This window comes from Solanum stenotomum, chromosome 7, assembly GCF_019186545.1.
Source record: "Solanum stenotomum isolate F172 chromosome 7, ASM1918654v1, whole genome shotgun sequence".
Classification (NCBI taxonomy): domain Eukaryota; kingdom Viridiplantae; phylum Streptophyta; class Magnoliopsida; order Solanales; family Solanaceae; genus Solanum; species Solanum stenotomum.
Genome location: NC_064288.1, coordinates 16233093 through 16251855, shown reverse-complemented (window position 1 = coordinate 16251855; position 18763 = coordinate 16233093). Strand labels below are relative to the sequence as shown.

At 34.3% G+C, this 18763-nt stretch overlaps 1 protein-coding gene across 1 annotated transcript; it reads right to left on the bottom strand.

The window, feature by feature from the left end:
- Positions 1–17031: 17031 nt before the first annotated feature.
- Positions 17032–17763, bottom strand: LOC125871038 (EPIDERMAL PATTERNING FACTOR-like protein 9). The gene is made up of 3 exons (XM_049551623.1): positions 17595–17763; positions 17448–17515; positions 17032–17351 (listed from the first exon to the last, which is right to left on the bottom strand). Exons 1-3 carry the CDS (start codon positions 17659–17661, stop codon positions 17196–17198), a joined length of 291 nt encoding a protein of 96 aa, XP_049407580.1. The 5' UTR covers positions 17662–17763; the 3' UTR covers positions 17032–17195.
- Positions 17764–18763: the final 1000 nt, after the last annotated feature.

Genomic DNA, 18763 nt, shown 5'->3' with positions numbered 1-18763 from the left:
TTTCCCTCCATTTAATCTAATTAATAATTATGTTAATTCATTCTCTGATTTAATTTTATTTTGATTTATGTAACGTCAACTCAAGTCCAGTTGGGACTCATCTCTTGCATAACGTCGAGTTGAACTCCTTAGAGTCAGCCCCATCGATGTTTCAGTGAATCGAAAATTTCTTACAAGGATTGGAAACTGAAATTATAGGTTCCGAAAAGCCAAAAACATGCTGAGATTTAGTCTATATACATCGATATACCTGTTGTGTACAAAAGTATACATTAGTATACATGGTGAAAATATCAATACAGGTTGAGAAAATTCGGAATATGGGTTGCAAGGTTGATATACATGAGTGAAGCTTGTATACACTAGTATACACTGTCGATAGACACTATAAATTGTCCCAAAATACAGCCCATATACATCAATGTGAGCAAATTGGGCCAAATCCCCAATTGAAATTACAGTAGATTTTCAAAGGCAGAAATGGGCCTAAAGGCCCAAGGAAATTTCAACAATAGGTCCAGCAGGTGTAATGGGGAAGGCCCATTGTTTGTTGAATCACTTTTAGACTTAGGACAGGAAAATAAATTTGGGCCCAAGAAAATAAATTTGGGCCCATTAGATTTGGGAATTTGGGCAAGATGGCCCAAGTTCAATATTTCTTCCATTATATTGTCTATATATTTGTTATTGACTTATTGTATTGACTAACATTTTATTTGATTTTGGTTTAACTTAATTAATTCCCAAAAGATAGTCATTTCTTCTTTTATTCTCAAATTAAAATATTTATATTTTTTTATTTATTACTTAGTTTTATTTTATTTTAGTTGTCTTGCAACATATGAATTAATTACTTTAAAAAAAAAACCTTTAGTTTATTTTCCTTTAAATAAAAAATGGATTTTTATTACTTAATTAATTTTCTAAAATTAGTCAAATCATTGGTCAACCGCAAGTTAGCGGACATTCCGAGGGCCTAATATCTTCTCGAAATGTAAATTGAACCCCGAACCCCTTTTTATTTCAATTGATTTTAATTTGTTTTAAATCTTTTGAAAATTTTAAGTTTTCTTAATTTCTTTCAAAAATTAAGTGGCGACTCTCTTTTGAAAATTGAGTTTTCTTCAAAATATAAGTTAAGTCGATTTTTCGAAAACAAAGTCATTTTTTTTTTTTATAAAACAGTGCAATCCTGCCATTGTGAGACTCTGAGCTTTCGATAGAAACACTGCTTTTCTTGATTTTTAGGAGTTTTCTATTAGATTTTCAAGTGGGTTTTGGATTCGAAGTTAAATTGGAGCATTGTAAAGATTTGGATATTACTACCCAACTTATGGAGAACGTAGTTGGTATTAGTTTCTTACTTTTTATGATGTGTGGCTAAAACCTTCATTCTTGGGGGTGTGATTATGTGATTAATTGTCTTAATTAGCTTATGGGTGTTAGTAATTACTAATTTAATTGCTTCTTTGAAGTGTGTTTGATTGAAAATTGAGTTTTAACTCATGAATTATAGTTGCAAATGCAGTTCTAGTCTAGTATTTTATGCTTACTTGAGAAAGATGTTTTAGAATTAAGGTTATCAATTGATGATTGTAGTGATTGGGTTGTTATGGGTTCAGCTCGAGAGAGTAAATCTTAATGGATCCTACCTATCTAGCTCGAGAGAGTAGATAAATTGAGGTTTTGGATTGTTCATAGTATGATGCTTGTTGAGGTTCAAGAGACTCATTGGATTCGTGATTGTTGATCGAGATATGGCTATTACATCCAAAGTCTAGTCTACCCACTGAGATTCAGTAACTTTTGGTGATTAGTAAACACTCGTATAGCGAAATTCTAAATTAATCGATCATATTCCCAAGTATCCCTTTCTACTTGATTACTCCCCTGTTTTCCTAGTTGTTAATTGACACACTTAAACCCCCCTATTTGACACTTTTTGTAAACCCTTACGATTTAATCTACTTGTTTCGATAATTTCTATTCCTATAATTGATTAGAACACATTTATGACTTCGTAATTGAATTCTCTATTGTGCCACTCCATGTGGGATTGACCCCAACGCTTTGTTGGGTTTATACTTAATTGCGATCGCCTACACTTTGTATTGGATGAAGTGTAGCTAAGCATTTATCACCAGCCACGTCTAGGGTGTAGACTCGAGACGTGACAAAAATGTTCTTCCACAAACTTCAGATATTCCCTAATACTTTCTGTTTGTGGAATAGTACTCTTAATGTTGTTAGCAATATTCATTCGCATAAACATACGACTTAATCTGTTAGAGCGCTCCCGTGATTTATGAAAATACTTCTCATCCTCACTGCTCTTATCAGTAATGGCAGTAGGTTTGTCATTCATCAGAGCCAAGTCGAGATCTATCACACATAAGTAGAACTGGACTTGTTCATGTCATTCAGAAAAGTTCAATCCATTAAACACAGTAACAGACGAAGCATATGGATGAAAAGGAATAACTGCAAAATTGATATATATGCTCACAAATCAGAAATTAATGTGAATTTAGTAAAGCGATAAAATTATATCGTAATTCTCCTTTGGGTATATACTATGACACATTATCATAATATAAATGTCATTTTTATCTTTAATAGGTAATTGAATATTTTTAATCAAACATATACGACATCTTTGGATATACAATATATGTTTGACTAAAAATATTAACTTCATAATTTTCACTATTCGTATAATGATACATTCACCTTTGGGTAAATTCTTAAGTTCTAGCAATAGTGAAAGTCAATTTATCTATTTATTTTTCAATATAGGCATTTAATTAACCTTCATAGATAAATGACAATTTTATGAATGCATATTTTTCTTAACCATACTAGCTTGGCGACTTTGGTGACTAACAAGCTATATGAATACAAATGCACACATAATATCATAAATTTTTTTATGCATGTGAATAATTTTATACATTTTAGTTTGGTCACTTTGGTGACTAACGAACTATAGAAACATAATACATGCATTAAGTGATCATAAATATTATATGTGTAGATGTTAATTTCTCTAGTTTGGCACTTTGGTGACTAACAAACTATATTGCATTAAGTACACACATATTATTTATTGCTTAGTACAACGACCACTTTAATTTATTGCACAATCTAAAACAAAACATAATTATTACATTATGGGAAGATTAAGATTTTTAGAATTAGTGCAATCTAAAACAAAACATAATTATTTATTTATTTAGGGGTGATGGGCAGTAACTACTCTTCATTACTTTACCAACCTGATGCCCGAGAGCACCCCCTAGTCGTTACCGGCATATTCGACCTCGAAGAGGTCTTATACAAGCCCTTAGCATTCATCATAACATGTATCATAGAATAAAATCACGAAAAATTTAAAACTTTTACTTTGGAAGTTCAACTTCACTTCTTATATGAAAAAATAGAATCTAACTTCGTCACAATGCACCATCTAGACATAGAAGTATCGAAAATGGGACTTAGCCCTTACATCAATAAGAAGTCTTGAAAATAGGAAGTACAACAATGTCTTTCAACATAAGCAAAGAACTAAACATAGAAGCTAGATCATAGAGTCTTGTCCTCGGACTTGAGGACTCACCAACTTGGGGAAGCAACTCCAAGTGTCTTGAGAAGTAAGCTTGAATCCTCAACGGCCCGAACCTAAATGTTTGGGAAAAGGGAGAAAATATGGGTTAGTACAACACACGTACTAAGTATGGCTACTATGCATAAAAACCATTGAAACATACATAAAAGGACATTTTATTCAAAACATGCTTTTTTCCAAGTAAATACAATATGCACATAATTAAGTATCATAGTCCAAACCAACATAATATCATCCCAACATGTAGACAGCCCAAGCAATACTAGTGCAATGCAAAGAATAGAACCTCATAACCCTATTCAAAGCCAAGTATCACATTAAGCAACCTACTTCATGCATACATTCATAAGATCATATTTCATCATAACTTACCATATTCATAATGACATACATAACATAGCTTCAACATACATAAGTCATAATCATCAAAATCATAAGAGAACACTACTACAACCATCTCTTAGGATCCCACAAGTGCAATGTGCAAGAGAAGTCCCATACCCTCCCTTACACTATGTAGAAACCCTTAAGAAAGCCCTAGTAAGAGTTCACACCTTTCATACCTTCATTTACTTCTACATTAGGGAAATATTGCAATAACTGACATAGACCATGAGAGCTACATGGAATCCGGTGTTCTACTCCCACACCGAAAAGAGAGGGTTAACACTTGCCTAAGGTGTAACCATTCATACATAGCTATCTAGGTGGATCCACTAAGCTAGAGTCCTATGTGGGCACATAGTTAAGGGTCAGGGAGATTGCTTCTAGAAACCCTAATTTACTAAACGTGGGGGTTTCCATCTCATGAGACAACACATACCGTAGGTAATCCGGACTTGCTAAACGTGAGGAAACCCATGTGGGGAGCCGGACTTACTAAACGTGAGACCCCCATCTCATTTGCATGCCCTTTCGGTGCTAAGCATCTGATTCCCTTTTGTAATCATCTTTAGTCATCACATAAGTTAACATTAGCCTTTACTAGACTCTTATGTAGACATCTTATCATAATAGCTCATATGTGTTCATAAGTGAGTAACAATACTTTCACTTTAGAAACACTTAGCAAGTGAGTAAACCTTTCACTTTACATTACACTACAATCATGAGAACTACCTTTCAATCATATAGCAATCATACCATAATATACATACATACTTCATAGCTAATTCAAGTGTAGAGGGTTAAGGATGAGGAACTAGGTCATCAACACCACAATAACACATTAGGTATAGCATCATTACAATCTAAGTAATTCACCTTTCATACTTGAGTTCAAAGAAGAACCAACCTTCATACCTTCTTGCCCTTCGTGGGACATCCATACTTCAATTACCAAGCAATTCATAACCAATACACAATACAAGGTAATTCATGAAGTAATAACATCATCAACATCAATATAAGCAATTGACATATTCTCTTCATAGCCTTCAAGGCTTATTCAAAGACTCAACCCTAATTTCATAGAAATTATACATAACCTATGGTAGAATTATCATACAAACATGAATTACATAACATCACATTCAATTCATAGCCTTCAATCAATATCCAACACAAACTAGGGTTAGAATTAGGAAAAGCAGGAGAAACATGGGTCTCATGGGGAATTCTTCAAGAAACCACCAATACAACATAAATTCATCCATAATTGTTCATATAACATCAATGAAAGTCAGTTTATAACATCAATTTCACTTTAGAAAGAAGACCCACGTTTTTGGATTGAAACATGGAAATTGGAGATTTTGAAATTCATCTTGAAGGGGCCTCTTGGGGAAAGGAATCCCAAGAGTGATAACCAACCATACCTTATAGATGAATTAACCACGAAAATCTGAGTTGAAACCTTGGGGAGTTGGTCTTCATCTTGAAGTTCCAATCTTCTTCAATGGAGTTCTTCAGAAGAGAGAGAGAGAGTAGAGAGAAGGAGGAACTTTAGGTTTAGATCTTTGGGGTTTTGTGTTTGAGTGATAAAAGGGAAGTAAATTGACTTAAAAATCATTATATACACGTCCCCTAAAGTACCCTAAATACCCCTCACTTAAATGGACTCTTTAATGAAGTAAAAATAGATTTCTGAATTTCTGCATTTTCGTCGCAGAACAAGTTCGCGACGCGGAGCTGTTCCCTGAAGATATTTGGAATTAAATTTTGAGACAGTAGAGTCCGCGTCACGAACTGGATTTTTTCTCCTTGGGGAGCAAGTGCGCAACGCGCAGCTATTCCCTCCAAGTGCAATCTGCAAGCTGCCTTGGCAGCTTGCTTGGCTAAGGTTGGGGTCCTCCTCGGGGCCCTTAGGGTGGCCCCGAAGCATCGTATTCGAACGTTTTGACCCTAGGAACATATATTTACCTATTTTAAACCTTTTCACCAGATTATACCATCATACGACACTCCCAAAGCTGCCCAAAACCTAAGGACACACTAGAACACATTCTTCTCTAGTTTCCGTACGTCGTGGCCGTTTCTTGACATTTAGACTTTTAATCTTCCAAACCAAGTCAATTACATTAGTTTAGGTTTATAAACATCATTTTGACTATTTTTAAGTCATTATTCATAAGATGAGGCTCTAACTTAAGTCATAGAATTTCCGGGGTGTTACAAATCCAGACTCTGATACCACATGTAAGATTAAATACTTAATACATATCAGGATCTTGAATACAATAATCTTACATAGAGATCGTTAGGGGCACATACCGGATACGGAAGACATCATCATAGAGAGGAGCATAAGAGTTAGTTGTAAATTTGTTTCTACCTCCTTGCCCTAGCCTTACGTTACCACAGTCGTCAACGATGAAATTAATGTAGAGAATATGTGGCAACCCTAATGGGTGGAGGGAGGACCAATTTATAGAGGTTAACACTTAATCTGGTACGTCCATCAAGTAGCCAATGTACGGACGAAATTTATTCTTCATTAAATATTATTTATGTATTACTTGGGTCACAAGTAAACTTGGGCCATAAATAATAATTATTCTTACAATCCCAAAATAGTATAGTGGACAACTATTGTTGAACGGAGGAAGTAATGAACATGTTGCGTAAAAAGCCATGACAACGAACACAATTAATATAAATTAAAAAAATAATAATAAAGAAAACAAAAGGAAAATACCATTGATCTATACTGAAACTACTATTACTGACTTTGAAGACAACGCTTGGATAAAAATTATATAAAACATGTATACAATTGTATAAATTATGTACAACAAACTAGGACTTAAATTTTTTCCAAAACTATAAATGATGGTGTTTTTAGATAATATATATGTTTTGGATAATCTAAAAACTACCCAAAACATATATATCCGAGAAAGCTTAAAATTGGGGAAGAAACTGATTTAAAAATTCAAATATCGGAGCAAAATACAACCACCCCAGCCATGATTTTATTTTTTGAAAACATGTACGATTTGATTATATATGCGCTTCGATAATAACAATTTCTAAGTCAATTGTGAGCATTTAAGTGTGTAATTATTGACAAGAAGAATTCATGGAGTACAATCGCAATGAAACTTTAAATTCCCAAATTGGCCTTTGAAATGATAAATTATATGACTTAAAACACTATTTTCTAAAAAGATTTCCAAAATGTGTTTAAAAATATTTATGACCAAATGGCATGTCATAATTAAAAAATCATTTCATTCAAATGGTGAATTTTGGATGGCTAAGGCTTGACCATACTGTGGAAATTTTGAGGAATAAAAAGGAATCTAGTGATAATGTTCTTTCTTTGTTGACACGATTGAAAGATACATCATGGATTTGAAAGTTGAACATGTCCTGCTCCATCCTAAGCCTTGTCATGTAAAATTATTTTCCTCTTTTAAAATTAAAATTTATTGATATTTGAAATTTATTAATGGAATTAATTCAAATTTACGCTACGTTAAGTTCACTAAGGAATCGTTTGATAGAGTGTATTAGGAAGAATAATGCATGTTGTACTTATTTATTATTAGTACCTCGTTTGGTACTCTTTTCTAATATATGCATAGCTAATGTTTGCATTACTTATACACTCGTTTGGTACAAACATTAATAATGCAGGGATTAGTAATGCAGGGACTAGTAACGCAGGGATTAGTAATGCAGAGATTAGTAGTGCATGGATTTTTTTTTCAAGTGTTTGGTTGATTGCTTCCCACTTAATCTTGTGTTTGATTTAAAACTCTACAAAAAAATTCTTTCTTATTATACCCTTGTGTTATTATGAGATTGTTTATTTCATGTAACTGAGTCAAGGTAGATAACCGCCGGATAATATTCTTTTTTTTGTAGGATTTTTTATTTCATATATATATATATATATATATATATATATATATATATAATATGATGTACCTCTAAGGAGATCCTTGATAGCATGATGTATTTCTAATTTGTTGTTGGTCAAATATATATATCTTAAACTTGGCATAGATTTCAGACTACTTACATTGTCCAATAGTTAAAGCTTATTAAAAATAAAATAGTTCAACTGGTTAATCGACGAACTACATTGAATGAAAAAAAGGAGAAAAAAACATTAGTGAAATCATTAAATTACACTACGCAAATTTGGAGAATTAAAAAGAACATTGATAATTATTTCAATATAAATAAAAAGAAAATCAAATTACAAAAGAAATTTAGGAAAATGAATAAAGGATAGTTTTTTCATTTAGGGGTCTTATCCAAGGTTTAACAAACCTTGGATTAGTTATCCCTTCATTTCCTAAGGATAAAATAAGATCACATATGGTGTATAGCAATCCACGAATTAAATAAAATAAAGTAACCAAACAATGTATTAGATGGACTAAATTTTAATCCATGGACTATTCTATTTAATACCGCCTACCAAACGAGTCCTAAGGTGTGTATTACTTATACCATGGATTTCTAGGTATTAGCAATGCAATGGATTTAATGCATGCATTAGTATGATTAAAGACTCAACTGTCCCTCAAAATCTTTTTTACATCTTTTCCACCATAATAGTGGAGGGTATCTTTGTTAAAAAAGAGATTTTTATGCAATACATGATATTTTTAATGCATGAAACCAAACAACTGAAAAAAATAAGAGAAAGGACATAAAGTGACATTTGAAGTTTTCCCGAATTTTCAAAAAGACACATTAACTATGTGGGCATCCTATTACCCAACAAAAGTATTAAGTATCGTTGTAAAGAGTCCATTTTGACCCGTTTTCTCCCTATGTTTGCATTCACGCAAATGGCACGCGTGGATGTGAATTTTTTTCCAAAAACGAATTAAAAAGCGCCACGTGTCATTTCCTTCTCTATTATTTAATTACTTCTTCTTTAAATACTCCATCTTCCACAATTCTTTTAAAAAGATCCCATGGTTGAAGGTTTAAACTAAAAAATAATCATCTTCTTTCTTGAATGAAACCAGTCCAAAATGATAAGAACTTTTTAACTTCTTGTTAATTTTCAGTCGTCAAGGTTAAATTTCTTCTTAATTTCTTTAAAAATTGAGAAATCAAGTTATCTTTTGTGATTTTTTTTTTTTTTTAAAAGAATTGTGGTCCTGTGGACCCTTTATTTATTCCCAGGCACAAATGTGACTGTCAGTCTGTCACCATCCAAAATAAAAGAAAATACAAATGAACCTTCCCCAAATGTGCCGGTCCAAATCTACCACTATGATGATTTTAGGAAACCTTTGCCTACACTTCCTCTCCTCCACTTTAGCTTCCTTCATTTCTGTCATCTCCACAAGCTTGCAGCAGGAGCTCCCTCACCGGTTCCTCTCTTTGTAGTGGAGTATTCTCCTCTTTGACTCGATTGTCTGGCGTACCAACGACTCCAGCAGATCCAGCTAAGATCTCTGCAATCAGGTAATTCTTTATTTTGTTGTACTCCACCATGTCATGTATCTTGCCTTCCGTTCCTTTAGTTGTTGTTGCAGCTATACAGTAATTTTATGTCTTGTATCACTCTATATGCTGTGTTAACTGATTCTTGATTGGCCTGGTTCGGATTCTCAATGTCGGTATTTGCGCCTTGTCCAAATTGATAATGCATTTTCCTTTATTAGGTAGATTTGAGAATGTGTCGAAATGAACCACTCCCTCTGATCCTAATACTGTGTTTGCTATGAAATCTGCTAATTTGTTCCCCTCCCTCAATGTATGTTGAATCTTTGCTTTGGTGATCACCATTAAGCTTCTACATTCTTCCACCTGCTCTATTCTGTCCCATGGAACTTTCCAAGAGTTTGTTAGATATTTAACAAGACTGAGCGAGTCAGACTCCAGCCAAATGTCCTCTAATCCAACCCTCTTACAGTATCTTAGTGCCTCCAACATTGCAATGATTTCTGCTTCCATATTAGTTCTTATACCAATATCCTCTCCTTGTGCATATATCAGATTTCCTGTTTCCTCCTAATACAAAATCCATAAGAACTTTGTCCAGGGTTCCCTTTACATGCTCCATCTGTGTTAACTTTAACCTTATTTCTTGGTGGTGGTACCCATGTTATGCTTTTGACATGCAGCTTGGGTTTGTACTCATTAAGAGACCTGATTATATTTTCCCAATCTCTAGGAATTGTTTTTATCCAAGGGTATTTAACTTGAATCAATTGATGTATCTGAATGCTTATGTGTTCCTTCATCTGATTAAAACTGCAACTTCCTCCATGCTTGAATGTATTCCTCCTCTTCCACAGAGCCCACATTATCATTGCTGGAATTGCTCTCTGAATTCCCATTAGTTTTGTGTTAGCCTCTTTGGTCCACCATTTGGTTATTAGTTGTTGCAGGCGCATGCCTTCAATATTTATACCTGCACAAGAAGCAAATTGCTTCCATAACCTATTGGCTATAGAAGCTGTTAGAAAAAGGTGAGTCATAGTCTCTTGTTTGCTGTCATTACAGCACCAACATCTTGAGACTATCTGAATGTTCATCATTTTCAAGTTATCATCTGTTGCTATTCTTCTCTTCCAAACCCTCCACAAGAAGAAACATAATTTAAAAGGCATTTTATGTTCCCAAATAAGCTCAAAGTCTCTTCTTTTCAGCTTTTTCTTCCTCAAACCCTCCCAGGCAGATTTAACACTGAATTCACCATTATTTTCCAACATCCACCAAGCTTTATCATTCATCCCATCTGTTAGCTTTGGTGAGACATTTTCTATTATACATTCTGTCATTTCCTCTGATAAGTGATACAACAACATCTGTTTATCCCACTCTCCATTGTTAATGAACTTTTTTACCTCAATTTCTTCTTCTTCAGCATTGTCCCCCTCTGTATAGTATAAGGCCCCTTGCTTTGTCCAATTATCATACCAAAAACTTGAGGATCCATCCTTGGTTTGCCACCAAATATTATGTTCAACCTCCTCCCTAATCTGCACCATTTTCCTCCAAATATGAGATCCCCCTAAGCTTTTGGCTGTCACAGGATGGACTTTCTTGCAGTATTTGTTCCACATGAATGCACTCCATAGTGAGTCTGTTGAAACCTTGAACTTCCACCATAGCTTTGCAAAAAGTGCATTGGATAAGTCCTGTAGTGATCTGAAACCCAAGCCACCTTCTTCTTTGGGATAACATAAATCCTCCCATGCTACCCAATGCTTACTCCTTGTACCTGCAGTGTTGCTCCAAAAAAACTTTGCAAATATCATATGTAACTGTTTAATAATCCCTTTCGGTGGATTCATTGTAGTTAACATATATACAGGCATCGATTGGAGCACATGAGCTATCAAGATGTATCTTCCCCCAAAAGATAGAAGTTTATTCTGCCACATTAAGATTCTCTTTCTCACTTTCTTTAATAGCTCCTCAAAATGATATTTTCTTCTTCTCCCATAGAAGAGAGGACATCCCAAATAAGTGAAAGGAAAAGATCCTTGACCAATGCCTGTAACTTTTCTTATTCTTGAGCAATCTGCACTAGGAACCTTCTCATGAAGATACAGGAAACTCTTAGATAGATTGATTAGTTGCCAAGAAACAATTTCATATTCTCTTAGCACTTTCATCATCTTCTTTATAGAACTCTGATGTCCAGAACAAAATAAAATTGTGTCATCTGCATATGACAAATGGTTTATATCTGGGCTCCACTTGGGCATACCATAACCCCTGTAATTGTGATCCTCATGCAATCTATTTAAACCCCTTGATAGGACTTCAGTAGCAATTATGAATAGAGTAGGGGACAAAGGGTCCCCTTGTTTCAATCCCCTGGATGATTTGAAAAAACCTTGTTTATGCCCATTAATTAGTATAGAATACCAATTATTAGATATTAGCCTTCATACCATATCAATCAATCTTTCTCCAAATCCAAATTTCCTCAAAACTTTTGTTAGAAACACCCATGACACCCTATCATATGCCTTAGTCATATCTAACTTTACCACAACATTATGCAATTTGTTTCTTCTGTTAATGTCCCTTATGATCTCCTGAGTTGACAACACATTCTCAGTGGTACTTCTTCCTTTCACAAAGCCAGCTTGATTTTTGGAGATAATCTTAGGCAGTACTGAGACCATTCTTTCATGGATCATTCTAGAGATTATTTTATTAGAAAACGTACTCAAACTGATTGGTCTCAAATCTGAAAAAGTCACAACTTTTTCTTTTTTGGGAATAAGAACCAAATTAGTGTGAGTAATGTACCTTGGTAGGTCTTGTCCAGCAAAGAAGGCTTGCACCATTCTAGTGATGTCCTTCCCTATAATGTCCCAACTTTTCTGGAAGAACAACCCTGAAAAGCCATCAGGTCCACTTGTGCTATCTCCATTTAAAGCAAAGACCACTACCTTCACTTCCTCTTCTGTTGGTGGCTTACTAATTCTGTCATTATCCTCACGTGTGATCAAAGAGGGGATCACCTCCTGCATTCTGTAATCTCTATCTACCATCTCTTCATTGAATTGCTCTTTAAAAACATTAACTGCTTCTTCCCCAATGTTCTGTGTACCACTTATTCTATCTCCGTGATTGTTCTGAATCTCATCAATACTTATCCTTCTCCTTCTCCCTTTCACATAAGAGTGGAAGAATTTTGTATTTCTATCCCCCTCCTTGAACCAGCTCATACCTGACTTCTGTTTCCAGTATTCTTCCTCAAGTTTGAGGAATTTAATCAGCTTTGCCTCTGCCTTCTTTAGTTCTGTCCTTGCTATTTCATCAGGCCTAATTTCCATTTGAGCCTCTTTGGCCTTAATGGTATCCTCTAATGTGGCAATCTGCTGGAAAATATTACCATATTCCTTCTTACTCCATTCTGCCAGAGCAGCTTTTACTTTTTTCATCTTTGTTTGTACCTCTGTAAATGGAGACCCAACAAAATCAATCTGCCAATTATCCTCTACTATTTTCTTGAAATCTTTATGCATTGTCCAGAAGTTCAAGAATTTGAAATGTTTGATCACTGGTTCATTGTCTGTGCTGCATTTAACAAGTAAAGGGGCATGATCTGAACCTTGTCTCAGCATGTGTGTTACTTCTGAAGCTGGAAGTACCTCAAAAAACTTCTGATTGCCCACAATTCTGTCCAATCTTTTAAAAATGCAATCTTCCCCTATTCTTTCATTCCACCATGTATATTTACTTCCCGTGAATTTTATCTCCTCCAAGGCACAACTGTTAAGACACTGTTCAAAATCAATAGTCTCTAAATTTGACACTGGTAGTCCTCCAAGCTTTTCTTCCTCATTTCTAATCACATTAAAATCTCCACCCACCACCCAAGGCAACTGATTGTCTTCAGCAACATTCTCCAAATCATCCCATAACTCAAGTCTTTCTAATGTACTACACCTGGCATAAACTGCAGTCAATAACATCTGTTTTTGACTGCCCATATGTGTGAATCTTACCGTGAGTTGTTGCATAGTGTTAGAAATGATGTATCCATCCCATTCTTCATGCCAAAATATCCATATTTTTGAAGAACAATTAACTGCTGCATTTTTCAACCCTAATCTACTCCTGAATTTGTCTAATTCTGATGGATTTTGAAATGGCTCAAAAAGAGCAATATATGGAAAGTGATATCTTCTGTTAAGATCCAGTAATCTCTTAAAAGCATTATGAGTATTAACGGATCTTATATTCCAAAAAATGATGTTGTCTATCATAGATCACTTGATGTTTGCCTCTCCCTCCTACTCCTTGTTTGCACCTGTAACGGTACGCAGTCCCTGTTTTAGCCTTGCTTAGGCCACTTCTCAGTCTGTCTATTTGTCTAGGTGATAAATCACCATCTTTGCCAATGCTTTTAATATTCTCCTCCATTTCTTCATCCTCTTCCTTGTTCCTTATTTCATTAATGTCCACCCCACTGGTATCTTCTGTCATATCATCTGGGGCTGCCTCTGAGTGAACACCTTTGGACGGAATTGAGATTATGTTTATATTTTCCTGCACCTCCACTAGTTCTTCTTGGAAATTCCCTGTTTTATTATTGCTCTGTGCACTTTCCCCTGCTTCTTGTTCAGTGTGTTTGTAAAATTGCTTCCCATTGCTCTTGCTGCTTAGATGCCCTGGACTTCTCTCTAGTGAGCTGATATGTGCATCCTGATTCTGTTGTGGTGTATCATTTTTGGTACCATGTACTTCAGCATGTGTTTGCATGTCTTGCTGCTTCTCCCCTTTCTCCCATGTTCCTTGTGTTAAACTTGTATTGACTTCAACCTTTTCTCCATGTGGCCTTGATTCTGTTTGTCCCTCATCCCCCTCTAGTGCATTGAATTTGTTCAAAGTTTTCACTCCACCTTCTTCTTGTGGCATCACTCTTTTATTCCACTGTTGGGTTACCCACACCCTTTTATGTTGTTGTCCTCTACCAAACCCATTTTTCTGCCTTTGTTCCTGAAATACATGTTTATCAGCTTGCTGATTCTCTCCCTTGGTATCTTTTTTGGTGACCAACTGGTCTTGCTTCTTTACCTCTCCCACCTCAATTGTGTCCTTCTTCTCCTTCTCCTTCTCCTTCTCCTTCTCCTCTTTGGGATATAATTCTGGGTGCATTACATAACATGCATTTTCATCATGTCCTTGTAACTTGCATGTTTTACAATATTTAGGAACGTAATCATATTTTATTCTAATCCATTTTTCAACTACTTCTCCTGTACTTTGTTTCCTGACCCCTATTTTAATCCGCTTAGGAAATTCACCTAGTAAATCCACTTCTACCTTCACTCTTGCACAACTAGGTCTTGATTGGTTCTTAGTGGCCATATCTACCTGTAGAGGTTTACCCACAGCTGATGCCAATGAGAAAACTGCTTCTTTGCCAAAAAAATTTGGGGGTAACTCTGGTAATGAAATCCATGCTATAGCTGTTGTAGTTTCTTCCTCCGGATCAAAAAGTGGGTCCCACTTGAGTGTTCTCATTGGGTAAGACCACCCTTTATGAGTAATGTAGAAAACTGGCTTTGACAGCAGATTAACGTAGTCCTCCATTAAAGAGGCTCTTATAAGCACATATCGATTTCGCAGCAAACCAATATTACACTCTCCTTTCAAGTCACATTGTTTGGGGATTAACGTTCTGAGTTCTTGAATCTCCGGCCATCCATAGGAAAATTTTCCAAGTATGGCGTATTGTAGGTTTTCCTTAATGATCATTTGATCCACTTCCTCCTCCTCCCAAATCACTCTTGGTTCTCCATGCAAATAAGTAACAGGTTTAAGGGTTAACTGGATTGCTGGCGCAGTATTTATCATATCCGGGCGCAAGGCCCCAAGAAAATTTAGCGAAGTATTTGGCTTGGAAAGGTTGGTGTTTTGTGGTGCAACCTCCCCCACTATAGGCTGTCCGGCAGGCATGGCAGTCATGCCACCGGAAAAGATAGGCAGAATCGGTAGGGTTTTTTTTTTGATCTTTTGTGATTAGATTTTGAGGAAAACATTCTTATAATGTCAAATACAAATCTTGAATCATATTTGTAATGACGAGAATGGTTCGATGTTGTGAGTGATGTGATGCAAACATGAAGACTTACTTTCAATGCAAATTTAGTTGTCAAAGCAAAAATATCTTGTATTTTTTCTCATTTTTTAAAGCTTCTAGTATTTATTAAAATTTAGTTCCATGAGATGGTGAGTCTGGAGCATTATTTCATTATGAAAAAGGGCCACAATTGAAATCCTAGCAAAACCCCAATCCGCAGAACTAAAGAAGCTCAACTCTTCATAACAATGACGGCAAAAATGGACAATTCCAAAAAGTGAAAGTTTACTTCAACATCCGGAGGTAAATCATATCCCAAGAAACTGAAATCATCAATTGAAAAGGTTCTGAAGAAACCCATAAATTGAAAGCAGCGAGAGCGTCCTTTAAAGGCAAAGATGTATCAATATTTCAGTTTTGGGTCTGCACTTTATTAATATTTAAATTAATTCATTAAAAAGGAGTGTGCATCACTTTCCTATTAGAATTCTTGGGTTGGTGAGAAAATGAGTCAAAATGGTCTATTTACAACGATATTTACTACTTTTGTGGGAGTAATATGACATCCGCATAGTTAAGATGTCTTTTTTAAAATTTGAGACAACTTCAATGGTGACTTTATGTCTTTTCTCTAAAAATAATCTATGTATAATTAATACAAGCATAACTAATACATGCATTGCTAATGCAAGAATTGCTAATACACTTTATTTAGTATTATTCTCATACACTCTATCAAACGACTCCTAGTAACAAAACACTGTACTAAAATATTCTCAATTTCTATAATTTGAGAATGAGTTCTCTTCTTGAGGAATTACCTTGTGATATCAAAGAAGCAATTTAGATTGAATTGATTAGGTATAAACCATTGATTACTTAGACCAAATGAGTTGAGTTAATAAATAAACAAGTGATTATTATGAATATGATTGTACCAAATTGGCTTTGAATGCTGAAATGTACCATCATAGTTACTGGAATTGAGGTTAATAAGAACATTATATTTTCCTCTCCAATTTGCAATTGGTTACAAATATTACCTCATGTGACCTATTCCAAACCAGATTAGAATTTATTGGGACCACACTTGCATGTGCCACTTGCAGTTGTTTCTACTCTTCTACGGTTCCCCTTATCCCTCACTTTTGGTACATCACATTTAAGTTTCATATTAGTATAATAATTATTTTGTTAATTTCTATTTAGTTGTTCCCTTACTCCATGCCCAAAAACCAAAAATGCGAAATTAGAATTTTAAATTTATAAGTTAGGTAAAATTGGATAGGCTAGTAGTTTCGGTCGCCTCTTCAAAGAAAAAGAGAGAAATATCAGTTGCTTCAGCCTTTTCTGAGGCCAAAGGAATCTGCATATCAGGTACAGTAACAAATACATACATAGTATATATACAAATATAGAAGTGAAAAAAAGAACATGCAAAAATCTCTTTTCCATTTGAAGAAAAAAGGAATAATGATTCAATGAAATTCAACATTATTACACTATATAGAAGACAAAAATTCAAGGCACCGAAACCAGAAAAAGAAGACGAAAATTTCAAATCTTGTTAGGGTGCTGGTGTGTGAGACACGAATAGAATTAGCGGTGACAAACACATTTGTAGTGGTAAGGACTATTCATTGGGTCATTCCCTTCAACTGGAACTTGCTCTGCTCTGCATTTGTACTTGCATCCTCTGCATTCATTGTAAGTGCAAGTTGGAGCCACTGATCCTATCATCAATCTTCTCGTATTCTTTTTCACCAATTCAAAAAACACAATACAATTGAATTCACAAATTGAACTATAAAAAGAAGAGTAGCAGAATATGTCTTAATTTCAATATCGTACCTCGTAGTAGTGCATCGAACCCTGATAAATCCTTTGAGAATGAGGAATTAATGGTTGAATTGTTGAACCTGCGGGTATAATTGAAATGAAAAGTTATAGCAAAGTATTTGAATGAAAATAATAAATGAATGAATGAATAAATGTGACCTTGTAAGAGTGGTAGTGATGAAGCAAGTAAGATGAAGAGGAAGAGGAAGAGTATAATTTTGGGCATTGTGGAGGCAAAAAATGGGGATAAGTTTAGTTTTGTGAGGGTCAAATAGAGTATTGAAAAGATATGATAGGAAGGGAAAAAGGGAAATATTGTGGCTGAATTATGAGTATAGTCTATAAGAGATAGACTGCCTACTTATTCAGTACTGTCTCAAGTGTGAAGAGCATAACCAATTGTCAATTCAGGTCCCCTACTGACAACCTTCCCCAACTCTAAATACAAATTTTTTATATAAGTTAATTTGACTTGACATAAAAAAAAAAAACTAAATTAAAAAAAAATTGAAATTTATGGTCTAAAACAAGTCATAGACATTGATATGAACCGTAAATCATTTCATTAAGAATAAAATAAATATTTTAAAATTAAGTTATTACTAAATACAAAAATATCTTATTTTTTAGTTAGTCTAAAAAAAAAGTACTATTCAATGTCATGCTTTGCAAATATACTAATAATATAATGCGAGAGAATATCAACAATTTGAAAGATTTTGTATGTTTAAAATATTAGACGAAACAACTTATAAATTTATGTGATGAGTGAAGTTACCTATTGAGAAATTGAATTATAATTACGTGTGGAAAACATATGAATTGGTTGAACAATTGACAAAGGAAAAAGATAGGTATAAGTTATCATGACAAGGATAATAAAATGTATGATCTAAAAAAAATGTGCCTATAATCATGTTATGATTTATTTATTGCCTCCAACATTTATTTATATATATATATATATATATATATATATATATATATATATTGAAGCACTATGATTTTATATTCTTTGATTTATCGATTAAACTTGCGGCTTAATTACACAAATTTAACTCGCATCTATCTACGCCTTTCTCCTTCCCATATATTAGAAATGGTTTTAAATGTGTTTGTTTCATTTATTGGGTTAAAAATGTTCTCAATATATTAGAAATAATTTTAAAATATCCTTTTGTTATTTATTGGATTAAAAGTGTCCTCAGTCTATTACAAATTGTTCAAATTTACCCTCATTCTACTTTAAAAAAAAGTATTTATCAACTATTAAATATTAGTTAATATTCTCACACTTTACGCATATTTAAAATATCTTATTAAAATTT